Consider the following 19242-nt stretch of genomic DNA (forward strand, 5'->3'; position numbering starts at 1 on the left):
AGGAATTTTCGTAGGATGGGGAGCTTGTCCATTGCAATGAATTTTTGTGGGATTGCTTTGGATTGTCATTATCATTGTACTTGTAAAATGCACCACTACCGTACTGCCAGCCTTCATTACCTCTTGTTTAAAGAGAAAGTCTACAAAAATAATGGTTTCTCGACCAACACCTCCCTCCGGTGATTCTGATTCAGAAGCGGAGTCCTATGATTCCTTTAAGTTAGAACTTAAAATTGGAAATCCATAGGTCAGCGTTATGAGTGTGTTCTGTGATTATGGGAAATGTCCATCTTGTTGCACTCCATCTGCTCTGTTCCGAACCTTGCATCGGTGTGTTGAAATCAGCCGTGCTGCCCAAAGTGGTAGTCCTCTACTGCACTGGCCCGAGCGCCTACTTCTACTGGAGCCTCAAGCAGGCTCAAAGCTGTACAACCACCTAAAGCCACCTGCTCCATTAGACGGGAATGGCGATGACGGACTGAGCTCCACGATGGGTGCTGTGAATGGGCTGCCCAAAAGGAATGGACACACTCGTGCGTGGACATGCATTTCCAATTGATTAAAGTCATTCATTTTGTGTTGTTTTGCCCAAAAGGGTAACACAGGGGGAGTGTTGAAGCAGACTTTCTCTTTAAATGGTAGTTTGCTGCAGTCAATTCTACATGCACCTGCTGTAGTCAATTCTACATGCACCTGCAGCAGTCAATTGGTGCACTTGCCGATTATGTATCCATTTCCTTGGAACACATATATTGGAACCAATAATCAACATCTTTGAACCAAATGTAATCAAATGCATTTATTGGAACTTGTACCCAATGTTCTCTCGGGCTCTGTTTTCCACCTACTTCCTCTCTCTCTCTCTCTCTCTCTCTCTCTCTCTCTCTCTCTCTCTCTCTCTCTCTCTCTCTCTCTCTCTCTCTCTCTCTCTCTCTCTCTCTCTCTCTCTCTCTCTCTCTCTCTCTCTCTCTCTCTCTCTCTCTCTCTCTCTCTCTCTCTCTCTCTCTCTCTCTCTCTCTCTCTCTCTCTCTCTCTCTCTCTCTCTCTCTCTCTCTCTCTCTCTCTCTCTCTCTCTCTCTCTCTCTCTCTCTCTCTCTCTCTCTCTCTCTCTCTCTCTCTCTCTCTCTCTCTCTCTCTCTCTCTCTCTCTCTCTCTCTCTCTCTCTCTCTCTCTCTCTCTCTCTCTCTCTCTCTCTCTCTCTCTCTCTCTCTCTCTCTCTCTCTCTCTCTCTCTCTCTCTCTCTCTCTCTCTCTCTCTCTCTCTCTCTCTCTCTCTCCCCCCTCTGCCCCTCTCCCTCTCCCTCTCGCTCTCTCCCTCCCCTCTGTTTGATTTCTGCATCAGGAATTGTTTTCATGCCTCCTCATGCGAAAACTGGACAAGACAAGGTCAGCAAGAAGTCGTTACGACCCAACTTCCCTCCTCCTCCTTTTGTTCTCTGATCTTTTCAGCCCTCAACCGGCCCTCAACTTTCAAACACTTTCCTTTTGACACTATATATATATATATATATATATATATATATATATATATATATATATATATATATATATATATAATTTTTGTAACTCGAATTTTGCGGAGATCATTGCATGTGCTGCATCAATGCTCTACCGTTCCGTGATGTTGCGAATAAATATTCTCTGATTGAGTTGTACTTGCCTCGAGTGGACATTGAGTATTTGAGAGTTCATAAGGAAGTTACCTTGAATATTAAGAGTTCCACAACACCATGATTCTTGGAACTATTATGAAGGCGATTTGTGTCCTTCAGTATTTAAGTACGGTAACTAATTCAATTGAAATAAAGGTTTAAAGGAGGATTAATAAATTAATTGCAGGTTTCACCGCTGTTTTACCCAGTCTATTACATCACCCGATCTAACACGTGGCATTTGTTGTTCGTGCCTCGTGTTTGTGTCCTTTGTAACGTCCTTAAAAACAGTAAGTTGCCTGTTTGTAATGATTTTCAATTATGTTTGACTGCCAGGCAGGAAGACAGAGTATAAATGTTATCCTCTCTGAACACGTGCGATCGGGACGATTTCAGAGCCAATATACGGAAAAACAGCACACTTGTCTTCCTATTATTTATTTATTTGTTCTATACCTTGTCGAGGCTCGTATGAGAGCGAACACACAACGCACAGCAAGGGGGTACGAGACAAGAGAGGCGGGAGAGGGAAACGCAAAACATAATGGAGCAGAGACATGATATCTGTGGAAGGGAGAGGGATCCACAGGGACTTTCAAGAAGGAAAGCAAGGATTTTGAAGGAGGTGGGTTTGGGGTGGATTAACGGGGGTAGAAAATATTGTGGTTTTGAATGGGGGAAGATAAGAGGTGTTGGAGAACAGCTGGTTTGAAGACCTGGAGGGAAGAGTGGGATTGAAGAGAGTGGGAGTTTATTCCAAAGGCGGGGAAAAAGAGGAATGAAGGAGTGAAGGTGAGCAGTGATTCTTGATTTTGGAAGCTTCACCAGAAGGGGGTTGTTGGTGGACCTTGAACGCCCTGTGGGAAAGATGGGGGGACAGATCACAGACATAGCAGGGGTGGGAAGGCCGGAGAAGAGAATGATGAAGACAGAAAGACTGCTGACCTGCCTGTGGTGTGTGAGAGAGAGAAAGAGAGACAGAGACCCAAACACTCAGCTTCATTGCGGGAGATACCAATGATCCGAAGAGCCTTTGTTTCCACTGTTTGAAGTTGAGCTTGGTCTGAAGCGGGATCACCAGCCGAGATGGGAGAGCAGTACTCTATCAGGATCAGGCTGTGGATAAAGAGTGTGTGTGTGTGTGGTTCAGAGCTCAGGTGTGTCAAGGATTGACTTTGCAAGGCAGAGAATGAATGCCATGTTGGCAACTGGCTTTGGATGCCAGCTTGGAAAATGTGGCTTTCCCAGGAAAGATCATGTCAGAAAGTTAGATCCAAATGCTTCAATGAATGGACTTCTTCAAGAGGATTGTGGAGAAAGTAGGGGGGGCTCCCAGATGGTCCTTTCAGAGAGACAGTGAGAATGTGAGATTTGTCAGGATTGAAAGACACATTCTCATCCAAGCCACTGCTCGCTTTTTTCCATGTTGGACAGCCCAGACATCATGGATGAGGTCATCCGATATCATCACAAAGTGGTCTTCAACTAAGTGATCAGCTTCCTGACCATCTGCAGGCACCGAGTGGCGAATGGCAACAATGACAACAATGATGGACATTGACCCAGTGCAGGCTCTGAACTTCATAGAATACATGACAACCAAAGTTCTCTGCAAAGTCTAGTATGAAGATGCAATCATTCTTTGGGAGGTTCTCCAGAAGCTGATTATAGGCTTTATATGTCCAGTATGCCAGAAACCGATGCTCAGCAAATGGAGCTAGTTGCTTGCAGGCCTCATTGGCAAGGTCTTCAATTGTACCCTGCTTGTCTCCAAAGGCCAGGCGCTTCTGTTTGCTACCAGGCACATCCTGATACTCATAGCCCTTCCACATCTGGTGAGTGCAGGCCTTCTCTCCTTGTTGCTGAGGACAGGCACAGGAGTTGATGTTATGAGTTAGTAGCTCTGTCAGCTTTTGCACACTGCACTCGTGGCATTGACGCTCGATACACTCAATCCTGTGCTGGCCATCAGGCTCAGGTGGGCAAAGAGTGAAGTTGACCACATCTGATATACCTTGAAATCTGACTCGATTATCTGGCTGCATCACCTTTAAATCAGCATTGATGGCCTGAAGCAAATAGTGCATTCGAAAATGATAAATACATCCACATACAAGGCGATGTGAGGCCTTTGCTGAAATCACCTGCCGAGGCTTCCTCATCTCTAAGGACCGCTGACCAACCTTGACACTGGGATTCTCTGTTTGGAACTGCTTGTTGGCCTCGGTGAGGGACCATTCTCGTGTCTGTTTGGGTACTACTTCATAGATACCTGGCTCAATCCTCACCTGCACCACATCTCTTTTGGATGGCATTGTCCTGCTTATCTTGGGATTCAAGAAGAAATCATGGATCATTTTGTTGATTTGAGGACTGATGGCATCACTATGTGAACGTCGTTCCATGCGAATATAGAGTATCTCCTTGGCTGTCTGATGATAGGACACAGCAGCTGCAACAGCCCAACGATCAAAGCCTGTTGCTTTGGCAATCCGTTTCTTGGATGACGTTGAGCTTGTGAAGGCAGTCAGCAGGGCTCTGCGGGCACCAAAGGCATTATTCGTGTGATCTCCTCTCAGTTGTTTTGCAGACTGGTTTATGTTGGCCAAAACTTCAGCAGAACCCTTGTCAGTAATGATGCCTTGGTCTGTCAGTGCAGCTTTAGTTGCTGGGCTTCAATGGTTCAGGGCATCATGGACTCTCATTGCCCTGCTATTTGGACTGTCGGCAAAGTGTTGGACAGTACTGAGCAGCCTGCTTGCCTCGCAACAAGGTTATGGAATCCTTCGCTTGTGGAAACACGGGCTGCGGTGAACCGGTTGAAACGGGGCAAAGCTCCAGGGATCTGTGGCATCCATGCTGAACTCAGCCATGCAGGTAACAAATCTCATCCGAGTCTCTCTCAGCAACCGCTCGTTGGACACAAAATCCGACCAGCGAGAGCCAAGGATTCTCCGAAGAGACCTGGTACCAAAGGAATTAAGTCTCCGTCTGAGATCCTTGGTCAGAGTCCAAGTCTCGCATCCATAGAGCAAGACTGGAAGTACCAAGGACCTGAAGACTCGGACTTTCGTCCTCCCGCACAGGTACCGGCAGCGCCACACCCCATGATCCAGTGAATCCATGACTCCCCAGGCCCGACCCAGACGTCTATTGACCTCTGACTCACAGCCAGCAGAGACATGAATATCACTGCCAAGGTAAGTCAATCTCTCCACGACCTCAACATCCTCACCACAAACAGACACAGACAGGACAGCAGCATCCAAGATGTCACCGAAAGCCTGGATCTTAGTTATGACCCAAAAAACCCGTAATCCCAGCGGCTCCGACTCCTCATTCAGCACCTCGAGGGCCCCCAAAAGGATGTCTAAAGTCTCCGCAAAGATGACTGCATCATCTGCAAAATCAAGGTCCGAGATCTTGACATTCCCAAACGATGCACCGCAACTTGATCTCTCTGACATCCTCCCTAAAATCCAGTCCATACAAGTGCTGAAAAGTGTGGGGGCAAGTACACATCCCTGACGAACTCCAGTAACAACTGGAAATAAGTCAGAGATGGTACCACCACACTTCACAGCACTCTCAGTTCCAGAGTAGAGTTCAGACATCAGATCGATCAGTTTTGGTGGCACCCCACGAAGACCAAGAATCCTCCAGAGGACATCCCGATTCACTGAATCGAACGCTTTACAGAGATCAACATAGGCTGCAAGCAGCCCCTGCCGAAACTCTCGTCTGCGTTCGGTGAGGACACGAAGGGCAAGGATACGGTCAATCGTTGACCTCTTTGGTGTAAAGCCTGACTGCTCTGGACGCTGGTGCTCAAGCAGATGGTGGCGAACCCTATCAAGAATTATCCGAGCAAAGACCTTGCCCGGCACTGAGAGCAGCGTCACCCCTCGGTAGTTGTTGCAGTCTTGGTGATCACCCTTCCCTTTCCAGAGAGGGACAACAAGGCCCCTCTTCCAGTCAGTTGGGATGATGCCTGTGTTCCAGGCAGAGCACAAAACTGCATGCAACGACACGAGTGCAGCATTTCCACCAGCCTTGAGAAGTTCAGCATGGATGCCACAGATCCCTGGAGCTTTTCCCCGTTTCAACCGGTTCACCGCAGCCCGTGTTTCCACAAGCGAAGGTGGACCACAGTTGATTCGAGGGTCAGCAACAGGGATTGTAACTCCCTTGACGTCCAACTCGACAGTTGGGGGATCAGCCTGGTACAACCGCTCAAAGTAACCGGCCCAGCGGGCCTTCACTTCAGACTCCTCTGTCAAGAGCCGACCACTCTCTGCTCTCACTGCAGTGCTCCGAGGGATGGGCTTGGATGAACGTAATGCGCGAATTCCCCTGTAAGCACAAGAACCACTTGACCACAGGTGATGCTCTACCCCCTCACAGAATCCTCGCACATAGGCCTCCTTGTCCACCCTTCGCGCATGTACAGTTTTATGCCTCAGCTCCCTGAACAGCTCAGCTCTGCCATTCAGCCTGGCCCTGCGACTCTGGTCAATGGTATCCAGTGTCCCTTGAGAGACAAAATTCTTCTTTGCCCTGCGGTGAGTTTCAAGGCAACCGCCATCCACCGGCAACATCAAGGACAGTGGTCTTGAAGGCACTCCACAATTCTTCAGGATTCCCCAAAGCACCTAGACCCCCAAATCTTCACTCAGCCTGTTCGCAAACTCCTGAGGTACCCTCTCATCCTTGAGCTTGCCAACATCCAGCCTTGGCTGGGATGGTACCATTCTCCTGGATTTAAGCTGAAACTTCAGAGTTGCGACCACAGGCTCTGGTCGGTATTGAGGAAATGAGCACTCCGGTCGACCCTGCAGTTCTGGATCATCCTCCAGCGACCATCCACGAGCACATGGTCAATCTCCTTTGCCACACCATCAGCATTGAAACGCCAAGTCCAGCGATGAGCTTGTGGGCATTGAAACCATGAACCATCCACCCTAAGTCCATGACTTCTTGCAAAGTCAAGGAACTTAGTGCTATTCTGGTTCACAGTTCCAGACTCATGGGGACCAACGCATGTCTCATAACCATCCCTATCAGTTCCAGTCGATGCATTGAAATCGCCCAAGACTAGAAGTGTATCTCGCCTGGGGCACTGATCAACCACAGGCTCGAGTGTGGCATCGAATGTGTCCTTCACGGTGAGATCACTCGCCTCAGTCGGATCATACACAGAGACCAGGGAAATGACACCCAAGGAGTGACGAATCCTTCGTCTCATAATATGCTCGTTGACCGGTGTTACCTCAATTATAATTGGAGTCAGCTTATTGGACACAGCTACAGCAACTCCTTGGCCATGGTAACCATCAGAGTGACCAGACCAATAGTAGGTGTAACCACCCGCCAGGATCTCACTGTAATCCGGTGACGTGTTGTATTTGCGAGTTCATCACAACCACGGTAAAAAAAAAAATGACGATTTCGCTATTTTCAGCGATTTCGGCTCGCAAAATCTCCTCCAATCAAAGACGAAGGTTGATGAAACTCTCCCAACCTCTGGAACTCTTGAAGTTCTCTTACGTTCAGAAATTACAGGTGGAAATTCCAATGTTCCTCAAAGCTGTCGTTGTTGGAAGTCGGGAATGTTGTGTGGGCATAAATGGATGGTTCATAGAATTGCCACCAGGTGTCACGTTCACTGCCTTCCAGTGCCACGTCGCCATTGCCCTGCAGACCACACAATGGACAAAAAAGGACATGAATATCACGAGGAATTGACCTCTGCATAAGTTCGATAAAACTAAATAAATTGGTGCGGCATTTCAAAATGTATATACACGTCACGTCCATGAAAATGGTTTCCATGGCAACGTGAGTTTTGGTACGATATCTGGAAGGTTCCCTTTTTGACGGCCATTTTGGAAAGTCATGACCGATGGACATCAAAGCACAGTCCTGGATGGAATGGTATTTAAACATGAAAATTCCCCGTCCGTGAAAGCTGACATTGAGCCTTTTAAACTTATAATCACAACTTCTTTACAGGGAAATACGTGGACGTTTGACTGTTTGTCGTCCATCTTTGCAGCCATCTTGTAAAATGGCCACCCAGGAAACTTGTTCCAGACACATCAACATCTCAAATCATTCCACATGTGGGAAGTTTGGTGCTTTGATGAAAAAATAGGGGCAATGCCCCTGGGCTCACAGGGTAGGACCTGGGAACCATTGGAAGGTATGGATGACCCACAAAATATGTTACGGAGGACATATGCGGCCTGAATGCCTGATTGACTGACGGACACCGCTCGATGCTGATACCTCCCCTGAACTACGTTACAGGTGAGAGAAAAATCCACACCTGTTCGTCCATGCTGCCTCACCACAAACTCAAAGCTTCATGCTCACCTCCATTCTTTCGTGTCCCCTTCTCTCGCCTGTGGAACTATCTTCCTGAATCTGTGAGCTCAAGCTCTTCCCTCCAACATTTCAACTCCGCTGTCCACCATCACTTCATGGTCTCTCTCATTTGTACCTCTGAGCCTCACCACATTTGTACCTGTCCTGCACGTCACGCGTACCTCTCCTCGTGCTGAATGCATTCACGTCCGGCTGTTTCCCCTTCACCAAGCTGTGTCTGTTGACCTGTCACCCTCTTGTTCTGCTTTTCCACAAACAAGCCTCAAGACCTGTATCCAAACATATTGGCCAAATCCAAAATTCCTTGGTAATCTGATTTCATGATACCGTGCACACACTCAAAGGTACCCAGTGCCAGAGGGAGCACAGCAACCCCAAAACATCACAGCAACCCCAAAACATCACAGCAACACAAGAAGACCTCTCCTTCTGCGAGGGTAACAAACAACAAATCCTCCAGCGCACGACATTGCTGCGGCGCCCTTGGCACCCGACGATGCCAATGTCCAGCACATGGAGACTGAATTGGGAGGGAGAGGTGCACAATAATTAATTCATTAATTACATAATTAAAACAAATAAATAATCGTAAAATAATTGATTGATTAATCAATTAGCTAATTAGCGTACCAAAAGCATCACCGCTTCATCTGAATCCGCAGCTTTTTGAAAATTAAGTAATTAATTCGAAAAATGAATAATTAATTCATTAATCAAAAATAGCCTTCATAGCCAAATCACTTGTTCGCTGTCGTGTCCAAATATCAGCTTCCGAGCTCAAAATGCACCTGAGATATTGCGCAGATGAGAAACAAAATAATTAATAAATCGCTAATGATTTAGTAATTAATTGATTAATCAAAAAAAATTAATACCGTTTTTGCCAAAGAACATCTTCGTTTTTGTCCCGAAATTTCATGTTCCGAGCTCAAAGGAGGTTGAGATCTGCGATCGAGAGGAGCCGAGAGGAGCCTGTCGAACGATGGAAGCCGTGACCGGTGTGAAGGATCTCCATGTTTGTTTACGACCGTTCGATGCCAAGTAAACAATGTCCTCGCAGATTGACGTCCATCTCACGTCGACGTCATCATCCGTCCAAACGACGTTCGTCAACATCGGGTCATCTGACCTCGTGACACTCCAGGCGGAGGAAGTTACACGCCGGTGGGATGGAGATGGTACCTTGAGTCGGTGAGAGCGTCGTACCTGTGGCAGTCGGTGGTGGGTGTCCTTGGGTGGTCCAGAGCAGGTGTTCTTCACATACATTCTTCACGATGAGTGCTGCTCGGTCGACATGCCGAGTTATCACGGACATCACGTGCTGAAGCTCCTGAACGACGACTTGATTTGGTCTCGACGACCGTGACGTCACCGTGCGGGTTTGCTGTCAGCGCATCACCCGTCGAGAGCGCGTCGACGAACACAACCTGACTTCTGTTGCGCAGTTTTCAAGGTAGGAATGAAATAATTTACATTTTTTTTTTTTACCCTTTCCACTCATTCAGGATGTTTGAAAGTTTCACACGCAGGTGAGACACTCTCATGTAAGCGGTCCCACCTCGTCGCAGGTTGTGCACGCTGCAGCCAGGACGTCTGTTCGGCCATGAAGATTCCATCGTGGATGTAACTTCGTTTCAGGTGTGGGATGAAACGGACAGGTAGGAGTAGAACACCTGGAACCGTCTTCTAGAGGTTCTTCTTTCTCAATCTCTCAGCGCATCGCCACCTCGTGATCCCCCCCCCCCCAATCATTGCCCATGATCTTTATTACCCCCCATTAACCTCTCTTAACTCAACCTTCTTATTTGCTCATTTTTACTTCTTCCTCATTCTCCCCAAATCCTGTTCGTTCATTCCCTCGATGTTTGTCTCACTCTCAATAAAACCGTCTCACTCCCGTCTCGGAAAAAAAAAATTTAAACGTGACTTGACGTCGTTGGAGCGATCGGCGTGATGACGTCATGACGTCGCGACCGCGCGGTTGGACGGTTTGTCTCGTCCCAACGGACGTCCGTCGCTTCACGTCATCATGGGATGTTCGAACTGATTCAACTTGTCAGGATTTTCTCAGGTTTTTTTTTCCCCAACTCGTGACGTGTATCCGTTTCTGACAGAAACACAATAAGGAACGAACGTTTTTAAAAAATCGTTCGCGCTTCCGTTTTGTGGAACTCGCCGTTTGAAAAATATTCTGTCTTCCTTCGCTCGAGCTTACACAACGTTATCGTTTTACCTGAGAAGGATCGCGGTTTTATCTTCATCTTTTAGTGCTCTATTTTTTATCTTTGGATTGCGAGGCCTTTTGTGTTTGGTGACGCAGCCGCTTCCGGTGGGCAGTGTATAAGAGTTAGTGCTGTGTGCAGTCGGTTTCCCGCCCAAACAATTGTTTTTTTTTTTCGTTGTATCTTCATCGGGCCTTTTCAGGTGATCGTCGGTTTGTGTCTGTGGACTGTGTGGTGACACAGCCGCTTCCAATGGGCAGTGTATAAGAGTTAGTGCTGTGTGCAGTCGGTTTCCCGCCCAAATAATTGTGGTTTTTTTTCGTTGTATCTTCATCGGGCGTTTTCAGGTGATCGTCGGTTTGTCTGTGGACTGTGTGGTGACACAGCCGCTTCCAATGGGCAGTGTATAAGAGTTAGTGCTGTGTGCAGTCGGTTTCCCGCCCAAACAATTGTTTTTTTTTCGTTGTATCTTCATCGGGCCTTTTCAGGTGATCGTCGGTTTGTGTCTGTGGACTGTGTGGTGACACAGCCGCTTCCAATGGGCAGTGTATAAGGGTTAGTGCTGTGTGCAGTCGGTTTCCCGCCCAAACTATTTTTTTTTTCGTTTTATCTTCATCGGGCGTTTTCAGGTGATCGTCGGTTTGTGTGTGTGGACTGTTCGGACCAAACACCTGTCTGAAGTGAATGTTGATAAAGGTAAGCTCAAGGAGGTGAAGTGAAATTAGCGTTTTTGGCGGGAAGAAAACCTCATAAATAATTTATTCTCACGGATTCGGACGAAACTTGAGGTACAGGTCGGGAGTGTGATGAGGAAGAATTGATTCGATTCGATTGGTCCAGATCCAGAGCTGGCCCATCAAGTGGGATAAACAAAACAACTGTTCATCGTGGTGGAGGAACGCGCTCCACCGAGAGCCGCTCTCTGTTATTGTTTTGAGTTCCCTCAACCCAAGAGTCGGTGTGGTTGTATCGGTTTGTGGGAATGACAGAAGGAAACGTCGGGGGGTTTAATTATTACCTCTTCATCCCCATCCTTCCCTTTATCTCTCCACCGCAGAAACGCTGTGACCGGCACTTGAGACTGCGATGGCGAGCAAACCCGACTCATACACAATTGATTTATCAGGCTCTTGTGAGCAATGCCAAGACATGGACCATGTTGATGACATGTGGGCCAAGTTTGATTTTCATTTGCCGCCACCACTTCCTCCGAGCATCTCCCGGCGACCGACGGACGGCTCTGCAGACCGACCGGACGACTGCGCCCCTCTCCACGTTCTCATCAGTGAGTTCCTCCAAGATCACTGGGCGCGGAGCGCACCTGCTGTTCAAAGAAGAGACGTCGACGTGGATGCCACTCGTGACGTCCACACACCACTCGTAGATATTGAGCAGGAGCCAAATGCGTGTGGTGTTGATCTTGGGGAGAGCGGTTTGGGTGTACGACCTGAGCTGGTCACATGCTCGCTGGACCAGCGCAACATGGGTGAGCGTTCTGTCCGAACACTGGACCAGGAGGATGCGCCGAGGAAAGTGCCCAGCTTCGAGGCGTCACCAATAGCTCCTGGAACGGAGACACCGAGTGACTCAGGTGAGCTTGGAGGTGTGGACGCGAGAGGTACAACACGGTAAATATTACTTTGATACGTTTCTGTTTGAATGACGTCACAGTTTCATCCTCACAGTCGTTTGTTCATTGTGAAATCGAATATGCACAAGTATGTTGGTTGGTTTGGTCTGTCATTCTGTTTGTCTGTGTGTCAATCGCCTACAGGTCACATTTCAAATCCGATCTTCACGAAACTTCACCGCCTGGTGGAGGCAGTGACGAGTTGGAAGCCCGTTGTTTTTGAGGTCAATAGGTCAAAAGGTCAAGATCACATGACTTGTCTATTTTCAACCGATTCACTTGATATCTATGTATATCCTGTCTATAAAACTGGAGAACACGGATGGAGGGTGAACCCTCGTCGAGGTGAAGTCTTGGTCAACCCTGAGAGTATGTCTATTAATTACGTACTGCTTGAACGTGAGTTCAATCATTTGTACGTCTATTAATTACCTCTTATTGGACCTTGACTATGTCTATTAATTGCGGACAATTGGGACATACCTTTCAGACATGCAGACCTTTCGGGCTCTAACACCTTTTAGACTCCTATCGACCTTTTACATCCCTTTTGACCATTTTGACCTTTTAAGACCATTTATACCCACTTCGACACTTTCGACCTTTACATCCTTTGGAGCCCTTGGACCTTATACACAGTGTCTACAGAAAGTGTACACCTCCTTTCAAAATTTTCACCTTTTGTTTCCTCAAAGGCTGCAATTAAATTCCATTAAATCAGACTTTTTCCACCTTTATTTACACATCGTAACCCACAACTTCCAAGGGAAAAACAAATCCTACAAATTTCAGAAAATTAATTAAAAATGCAAAACTGAAACATCTTGGTTGGATGAGTGTCCCACCCTCCCTGATAATAGCAATTGTGAATTAGCTCAGGTGTAACCAATCACCTTCAAAATCACGCACCAAGTTAATTGGCCTTCACCTTTGTTAAATTGTTGTGATTCTGATTATTTCAGAATAAAATCAGCTGTTCCTGTAGGTTTCCTCCACTAGGTGGTGCATTTCACAGCAAAGACTCAATCATGAGAACCAAGGAGCTTTCAAAAGACCTCCGGCATGAAGTTGTCGAAAGGCACAGATCAGGGGATGGGGATAAAAAAAATTCAAAAGCCTTGAATATCCCTTGGAGCACAGTCAGGACAATCATTAAGAAGTGGAAGGCGTATATGGTGCCACCAAGACCCTGCCGAGATCAGGCCGTCCCTCCGAACTGGATGACCAAGCAAGGAGGAGACTGATCAGAGAGGCCACCAAGAGGCCAATGGGACCTTTGAAACAGCTGCAGGCCTTTATGGCAAAGACTGTCCGCTGTGTGCATGTAACAACAATATCCCAAGCACTACACAAGTCTGGCCTGGACGGTTGGGTGGCAAGAAGGAAGCCATGACTCAAAAAGCCCACCTTGAGTACCGTTTGAGGAAAGCAAAAAAACCATTCCGGAGATTCTGAAGCCGCGTGTCAGAGTTTCGTGGTCGGACGAAACCTAGATGGAACTTTTTGGTCGAAGTACAAAACGTCACGTTTGGCACAAACCCTTTCTTCCATCCCATGTCTGAAACGTCCCGTTGTTACAACGTTTCTTTTCTCCATTTTCTGAATTCTCCTTTTGTTGTATTCCTCACTTAATGTCTTTGATCACATCTCTGTCTTTAAAATGTTTTAAAATCCCAGCTTGTAATGTATGTTCATGTTCCATCAATCATCCCTTTTTTTTTCCAACTTCAGTGCCAATTCACCCCACCTCCTTAAATCTACCTCCTCATAACCTCTCACCTGTTATCCCCTCTCCTTACCCCTCCCATCTTGCCCCTCATTCTACCTCCACTCTTGACACCTCTTCACTGTCCTCTGCTTCACTATCAGCTCCTCCTCTGATGTCCCAAAGTGTGTGGTGTTCTAACATCTGTGGTCTCCATTCCAACCTATCAGATGTCTCACTCTCTCAATCAGTACACTTATCACCACCAACATGCTCCTTCCTTCCTCTCAGCACACCTACACCTCTTCCCAACCACTCAAATCTTGTATCTCCCCCTGCCCGCTCCCTTCATCAGCATACCACCACCAAGTGACATCCTTCCCTCTTTCCAACTCTCCCCTCGCCCTACTTCACCTTGGCCGTGCTTGCACTCATCGTCTCCCTCCCTCTCAAAACTTCCCTCTCACCCCTCCCTATCGAAGCAAACTTTACTCGCTTCCCCCTCCAAGCTTCCCTCTCACCTTTCTCAAAATCTCCCCCTCACCCTTCACCCTCTAATGTTCCCCCTCACATCCACAAAGCTGCATCCTTCCCCTACCCTCTCTCTTCCATCTTATCACTCCACCTCGTCCAATCTTCAACTGCCCTCTGCCCCTCTCTTATTACTCCCCACTGTACTTCAACCCATCAACACCTTGCCTTTTCTCCCCATCCGGCCCTGTCCCCGAAGTCTTCTGCAATCCCTCACACTCATTCAACAACTCTCCTTACCTCCCCCTCTCCCCCTCCTCCCTCATCCTACTCTCCCCCTCCCCTCCCCTGCACCCAAAGCCTCCTCCCCTCCCTCTTCATTAACAGTGTGGACCTCAAACATCCGAGGCCTTATCTCGAACCCGACAGATCTTTCCATACAGATTGCCACTGACAAACCAGATATAATCTGCTCAACAAACTTTCTTCCCTCAAGACGTCTCTGACTCTTGAGTATCTCTCCCTGGTTACTTCCTCCTCCGGTAATACAGACCTGAGCCTCGTCCTGGTGGAGGAGTTGCTCTCTTCATCAAAGACTCTCTTCCTCACTCTCCATGCACTGCTCTCACTCCTCCACACCTCCAGGAATACCTCTGGCTACGGCTTCTCCTCAACTCCCACCTCATGTTTATATGTGTACTGTACCGTCCACCGAACAGTGATGACTCCATCTACACCTCACTATCCGAAAACATGGACCAACTTCTATCTTCTCATCCAATCTCTCTCTTCCTCATATGTGGTGACTTCAATTGTCATCATGCCAGTTGGCTAGGTGTGGGTACCTCTCTCACCTGTCATGGCACTCAAACAAAAGCTTTCTGCGACTCATTGGGACTGACTCAATCGGTCAACTTCCCGACCCAGATCTCAACCAATGGTACTCCATCTCTTCTGGATCTGATTTTGACTAATTTCCCTGAAAATATCTGCTGCTCTTCCTCCGCTCCAATCGGTTCTTCTGACCACGTCCTTGTCAAAGTGGACATCTCTCTGACTGTTATCAGAGAACCACCTCACCGCCGTCGAGTCTGGCATTTCACTCAAGCTGACTGGCAGGGTCTCCAAGCAGCCACCAAACTTATCGACTGGTGTCCGATCGCTACTTTCTCAAACATCAACTCATCCTGGGAATTCTTTCAAAGAAACTTCCTCTCCCTCATGAACAGATTTATCCCGTCTCATCTTCAGTTGTCCGACCCTTCCTCTCACTCATGGTTCACTGAAGCTTGTGGCGAGGCAGTTGTCCTGAAACAACTTGCCTTTGCCTCATGGAAAGCAAACCAAACTGAGAGTAAGTTCAGTTCCTTCCATAAAGCTTGGAACAAGTGTGTATCTACTCTCTCCCCTCTGGGCTGGTGCCCCTGCCTCTCCCCTTTCTCTTCTTCACGCTGTGTAAACCAAGGCATTTAGTATCATTGGTATCTCCCGTGATGAGACTGATTCTTTGGGTCTCTCACTCTCTGATCACGATATTTTCTTCCCCCGTTAATCCATCCCAAATCTACCTCCTTCAAATTCCCTGCTTTCCTTCCTGAAAGTCCCTGCAATGTCCATCTTGTATTCCCCATGTTCCCCGCCCCATCCCTCTCACTTCCACAGATCTCCTCATGTCTCTGTCCCCACTGTTTTGTCCTTCCCCCTCCCCCCCACCCTCCCTCTTGTCTCCTGCCCCCCTCCCCCCTTGTGCGTTGTGTGTGTTCGCTCTTATATGAGCCTCGACAATGTATACAAAAATAATAATGATTGAATACCTCTTCTTCACCTCCAGATGGTTTCAGTGGGATGATGATGCAACAAGAGACGCCAAGTCTTCTCAATGACAGTGTGGAGGTCGTGAAGCCATTGGGACCTTTTCTTCTCAACAACAACGTTGCGGTCGTGAAACCGATGGAACCTTCTCTTCATCTCCACGACAACGCTTCGGGCGTGAGGCCGATGGGACCTTTTCGTCATCTCAACGACAACGCTTCTTCGGACGTGAGGCCGATGGAACCTTTTCGTCATCTCAACGACAACGCTTTGGGCGTGAGGCCGATGGGACCTTTTCGTCATCTCAACGACAACGCTTCGGACGTGAGGCCGATGGGACCTTTTCGTCATCTCTACGACAACGCTTCGGACGTGAGGCCGATGGGACCTTTTCGTCATCTCAACGACAACGCTTCGGACGTGAGGCCGATGGAACCTTTTCGTCATCTCAACGACAACGCTTCGGACGTGAGGCCGATGGAACCTTTTCGTCATCTCTACGACAACGCTTCGGACGTGAGGCCGATGGAACCTTTTCGTCATCTCTACGACAACGCTTTGGGCGTGAGGCCGATGGGACCTTTTCGTCATCTCTACGACAATGCTTTGGGCGTGAGGCCGATGGGACCTTTTCGTCATCTCTACGACAATGCTTCGGACGTGAGGCCGATGGGACCTTTTCGTCATCTCTACGACAACGCTTCGGACGTGAGGCCGATGGAACCTTTTCGTCATCTCAACGACAACGCTTCGGACGTGAGGCCGATGGAACCTTTTCGTCATCTCTACGACAACGCTTCGGACGTGAGGCCGATGGGACCTTTTCGTCATCTCAACGACAACGCTTCGGACGTGAGGCCGATGGAACCTTTTCGTCATCTCTACGACAATGCTTCGGACGTGAGGCCGATGGAACCTTTGCGTCATCTCAACGACAACATTACGTACTTCAAGCCAATGGTCGTGAGGCCGATGAGAGCTTTACCTCATCTCAGCGACAACGTTACGGGCTGGAAGCCAATGCTCGTGTGGCCGATGGGACTCTCGAGTCATCTCAACAACAACATTGCGGTTGTACCACCAATGTTCGTGATGCATCTTCCCAATGGCAGTACGAGGTTCACACAAGAGGCTGAGAGCCGAAGGAATGACAACGTCAATCACCGGGATGACCGATCCTTGCCGCAGTCGACAGACACCAGGGCCAACATCTTACGTTATACAGATGCTCTGGCATCATATTACACGGCCAGGCGCAGAAGGCGACGTTCGAGAGCTCTGGTGTCACAGCCATGTTCCATTTGCCGAATGTCGCACGAAATGGCCAGAAATGAAAGCGAAGAGTCCGTCACCGCTGAGGAAAACCACCCTGGCTGGGGTGGCGATATGGGTGCGGATGCGGATACCCACTCCGGGTTCAAGTTTGCGCTCAATGTTGACTGCCTGACCATCCCAAAGTCGCACTTCTCTTTCCCCGACCTCACCATGGATGAGATTCTCAACCTTTAGGTCGAGGACAACCTCAACAGGGTCTCCCAAGTGTTCTCTTCTCAATGAAGACCCGAATCGCATTCTTTTACTTATTTTAATCAAACTCTCCCTCAGTCTGCCATTCTCCCAAGACAGGATGCCAACCCCGGAGAGAGGATGACCACCCTATCGAGATTATTTTGCCCTCCCCTCTCTCTTGGGGATCTGGTTGTTGTTACCCTCGCCAGGGGATAGGGTACTGTATTTGGGTCCGTTTGTCTGCTTGTTTGTTTGTCCACACAGAACTTTCGTGTAATTTTTTTTCTCCGCAACCGGTTGTCGGATTGAGACAAATTTTTTCACCATACGAGCGACTACTCATGTGGAACGAGTAGTCGCTCCGATGGTGAAAATTTAGTCAATCCGACAACTGTCTGCAGACAACTGTTTGTCTGTTCGGACAAACGGACAGACCCAAATGCAATACCCTCTCCTCCGGCGACGGTAATGAACATCACTAGAAATTTTGGAAAAACATCATTTTTGGAATGAAATTAAAAAAAAAAAATTTTGTTTATTTTGACAAACTTCACAAAAACCATTTTTCTACAAACATAGCAAGAACAGCCACGGTCTTGGAAAGATTGCATTCAAAAAGTTTTAACTTCGCAGAAATAAGCTAATTTGAAAATGGCATGAGGTCACAAAAATGACATGATGTCACATTGTTGAATGGGTTTACCACTTCGCTTCTCCTTTCTAGATAGATATGTAGGAAATTTAGTGTACCTACTAAAAAAAAAAAAACCAGTTCATACTTTTTGGAATGTTGACGCTGTTTCATTTGAACAAAAATAAACGATCGAAAAGTGAATGTGTGTTTCGTTTTGAGAGAGACAACGTTTAACCAATTAAACAATGGGAAAAGTCTTTCACAGCCAATAAAAAAGTGACTGACATCCTCGTTTACAGAGTAAAAGGGGCAGCGTGCGCATATTGGGGCAACTTTCGTGATGACAACCAAAGATGTCAGTGTGCAATCAAGATATAAATAAAGGTTCTGAAATTAACCCCAAAGACATATTCTTCGAGAACACGCCACAACGAAACATGATCAATGCTGTCGAAAGCTTTTACCAAGTCCAGAAAAAATATTACAAAGTCATTTTGATCATGGCAAGCATCCATTAATTCCCGTACCAAAAAAATGTTGCCGAAACGGAATGGCCGGAGATACAGAAAATCTGATCAGGTAGAACGAGATCAGGTGGTGGTGGCGTGGCAGGAGAAGTGAAAAACACATGAACACTCACCACAACACAGGGCATCTGCACGGAGCAGCCATTATGCTATAACCAACTCACAAATGGCCAGCAGGGGGGGGGGCAGTGAGAGAGAGAGAGAGACATTGACATTTTTCATCCCAGCAGGAAGCGCGCGAGACAGAGAGAGATTGACATTTTTCATCCCAGCAGGAGGCGAGAGAGAAAGAGAAACTGACATTTTTCATCCCAGCAGGAGGCGAGAGAGAGAGAGAGAGAGAGAGAGAGAGAGAGAGAGAGAGAGAGAGAGAGAGAGAGAGAGAGAGAGAGAGAGAGAGAGAGAGAGAGAGAGAGAGAGAGAGAGAGAGAGAGAGAGAGAGAAACATTGACATTTTTCATTCCAGCAGGAGGTGAGAGAGAGAGAGACATTGACATTTTTCATCCCAGCAGGAGGCATGAGAGAGATTGAGGGATTGACATATTTCATCCCAGCAGGAGGAGAGAGAGAGAGAGAGAGAGAGAGAGAGAGAGAGAGAGAGAGAGAGAGAGAGAGAGAGAGAGAGAGAGAGAGAGAGATTGAGGGATTGACATATTTCATCCCAGCAGGAGGTGAGAGAGAGAGAGAGAGAGAG

At 47.7% G+C, this 19242-nt stretch overlaps 1 protein-coding gene across 8 annotated transcripts; it reads left to right on the forward strand.

Annotated features, from left to right (window-relative positions):
* Nucleotides 1–9951: 9951 nt before the first annotated feature.
* LOC147008360 (uncharacterized) lies at nt 9952–18222 on the forward strand. 8 transcript variants are annotated; one of them, XM_085864741.1, is made up of 3 exons: nt 9952–10109; nt 11318–11851; nt 15898–18222. In XM_085864741.1, the coding sequence occupies exons 2-3, from the start codon at nt 11347–11349 to the stop codon at nt 17385–17387; spliced, it is 1995 nt and encodes a 664-aa protein (XP_085720867.1). In that variant the 5' UTR covers nt 9952–10109; nt 11318–11346; the 3' UTR covers nt 17388–18222. The 8 variants fall into 8 exon arrangements, with proteins under 8 accessions (XP_085720867.1, XP_085720874.1, XP_085720872.1 ...); XM_085864748.1 differs by lacking the exon at nt 9952–10109 and adding an exon at nt 10269–10367; XM_085864746.1 differs by lacking the exon at nt 9952–10109 and adding an exon at nt 10379–10462.
* The last annotated feature ends 1020 nt before the right edge of the window (nt 18223–19242 follow it).

The sequence above is a fragment of the Eptatretus burgeri genome, chromosome 19, assembly GCF_056783735.1.
Source record: "Eptatretus burgeri isolate ZD-2024b chromosome 19, Ebu_testis_v1, whole genome shotgun sequence".
NCBI classification, from domain to species: domain Eukaryota; kingdom Metazoa; phylum Chordata; class Myxini; order Myxiniformes; family Myxinidae; genus Eptatretus; species Eptatretus burgeri.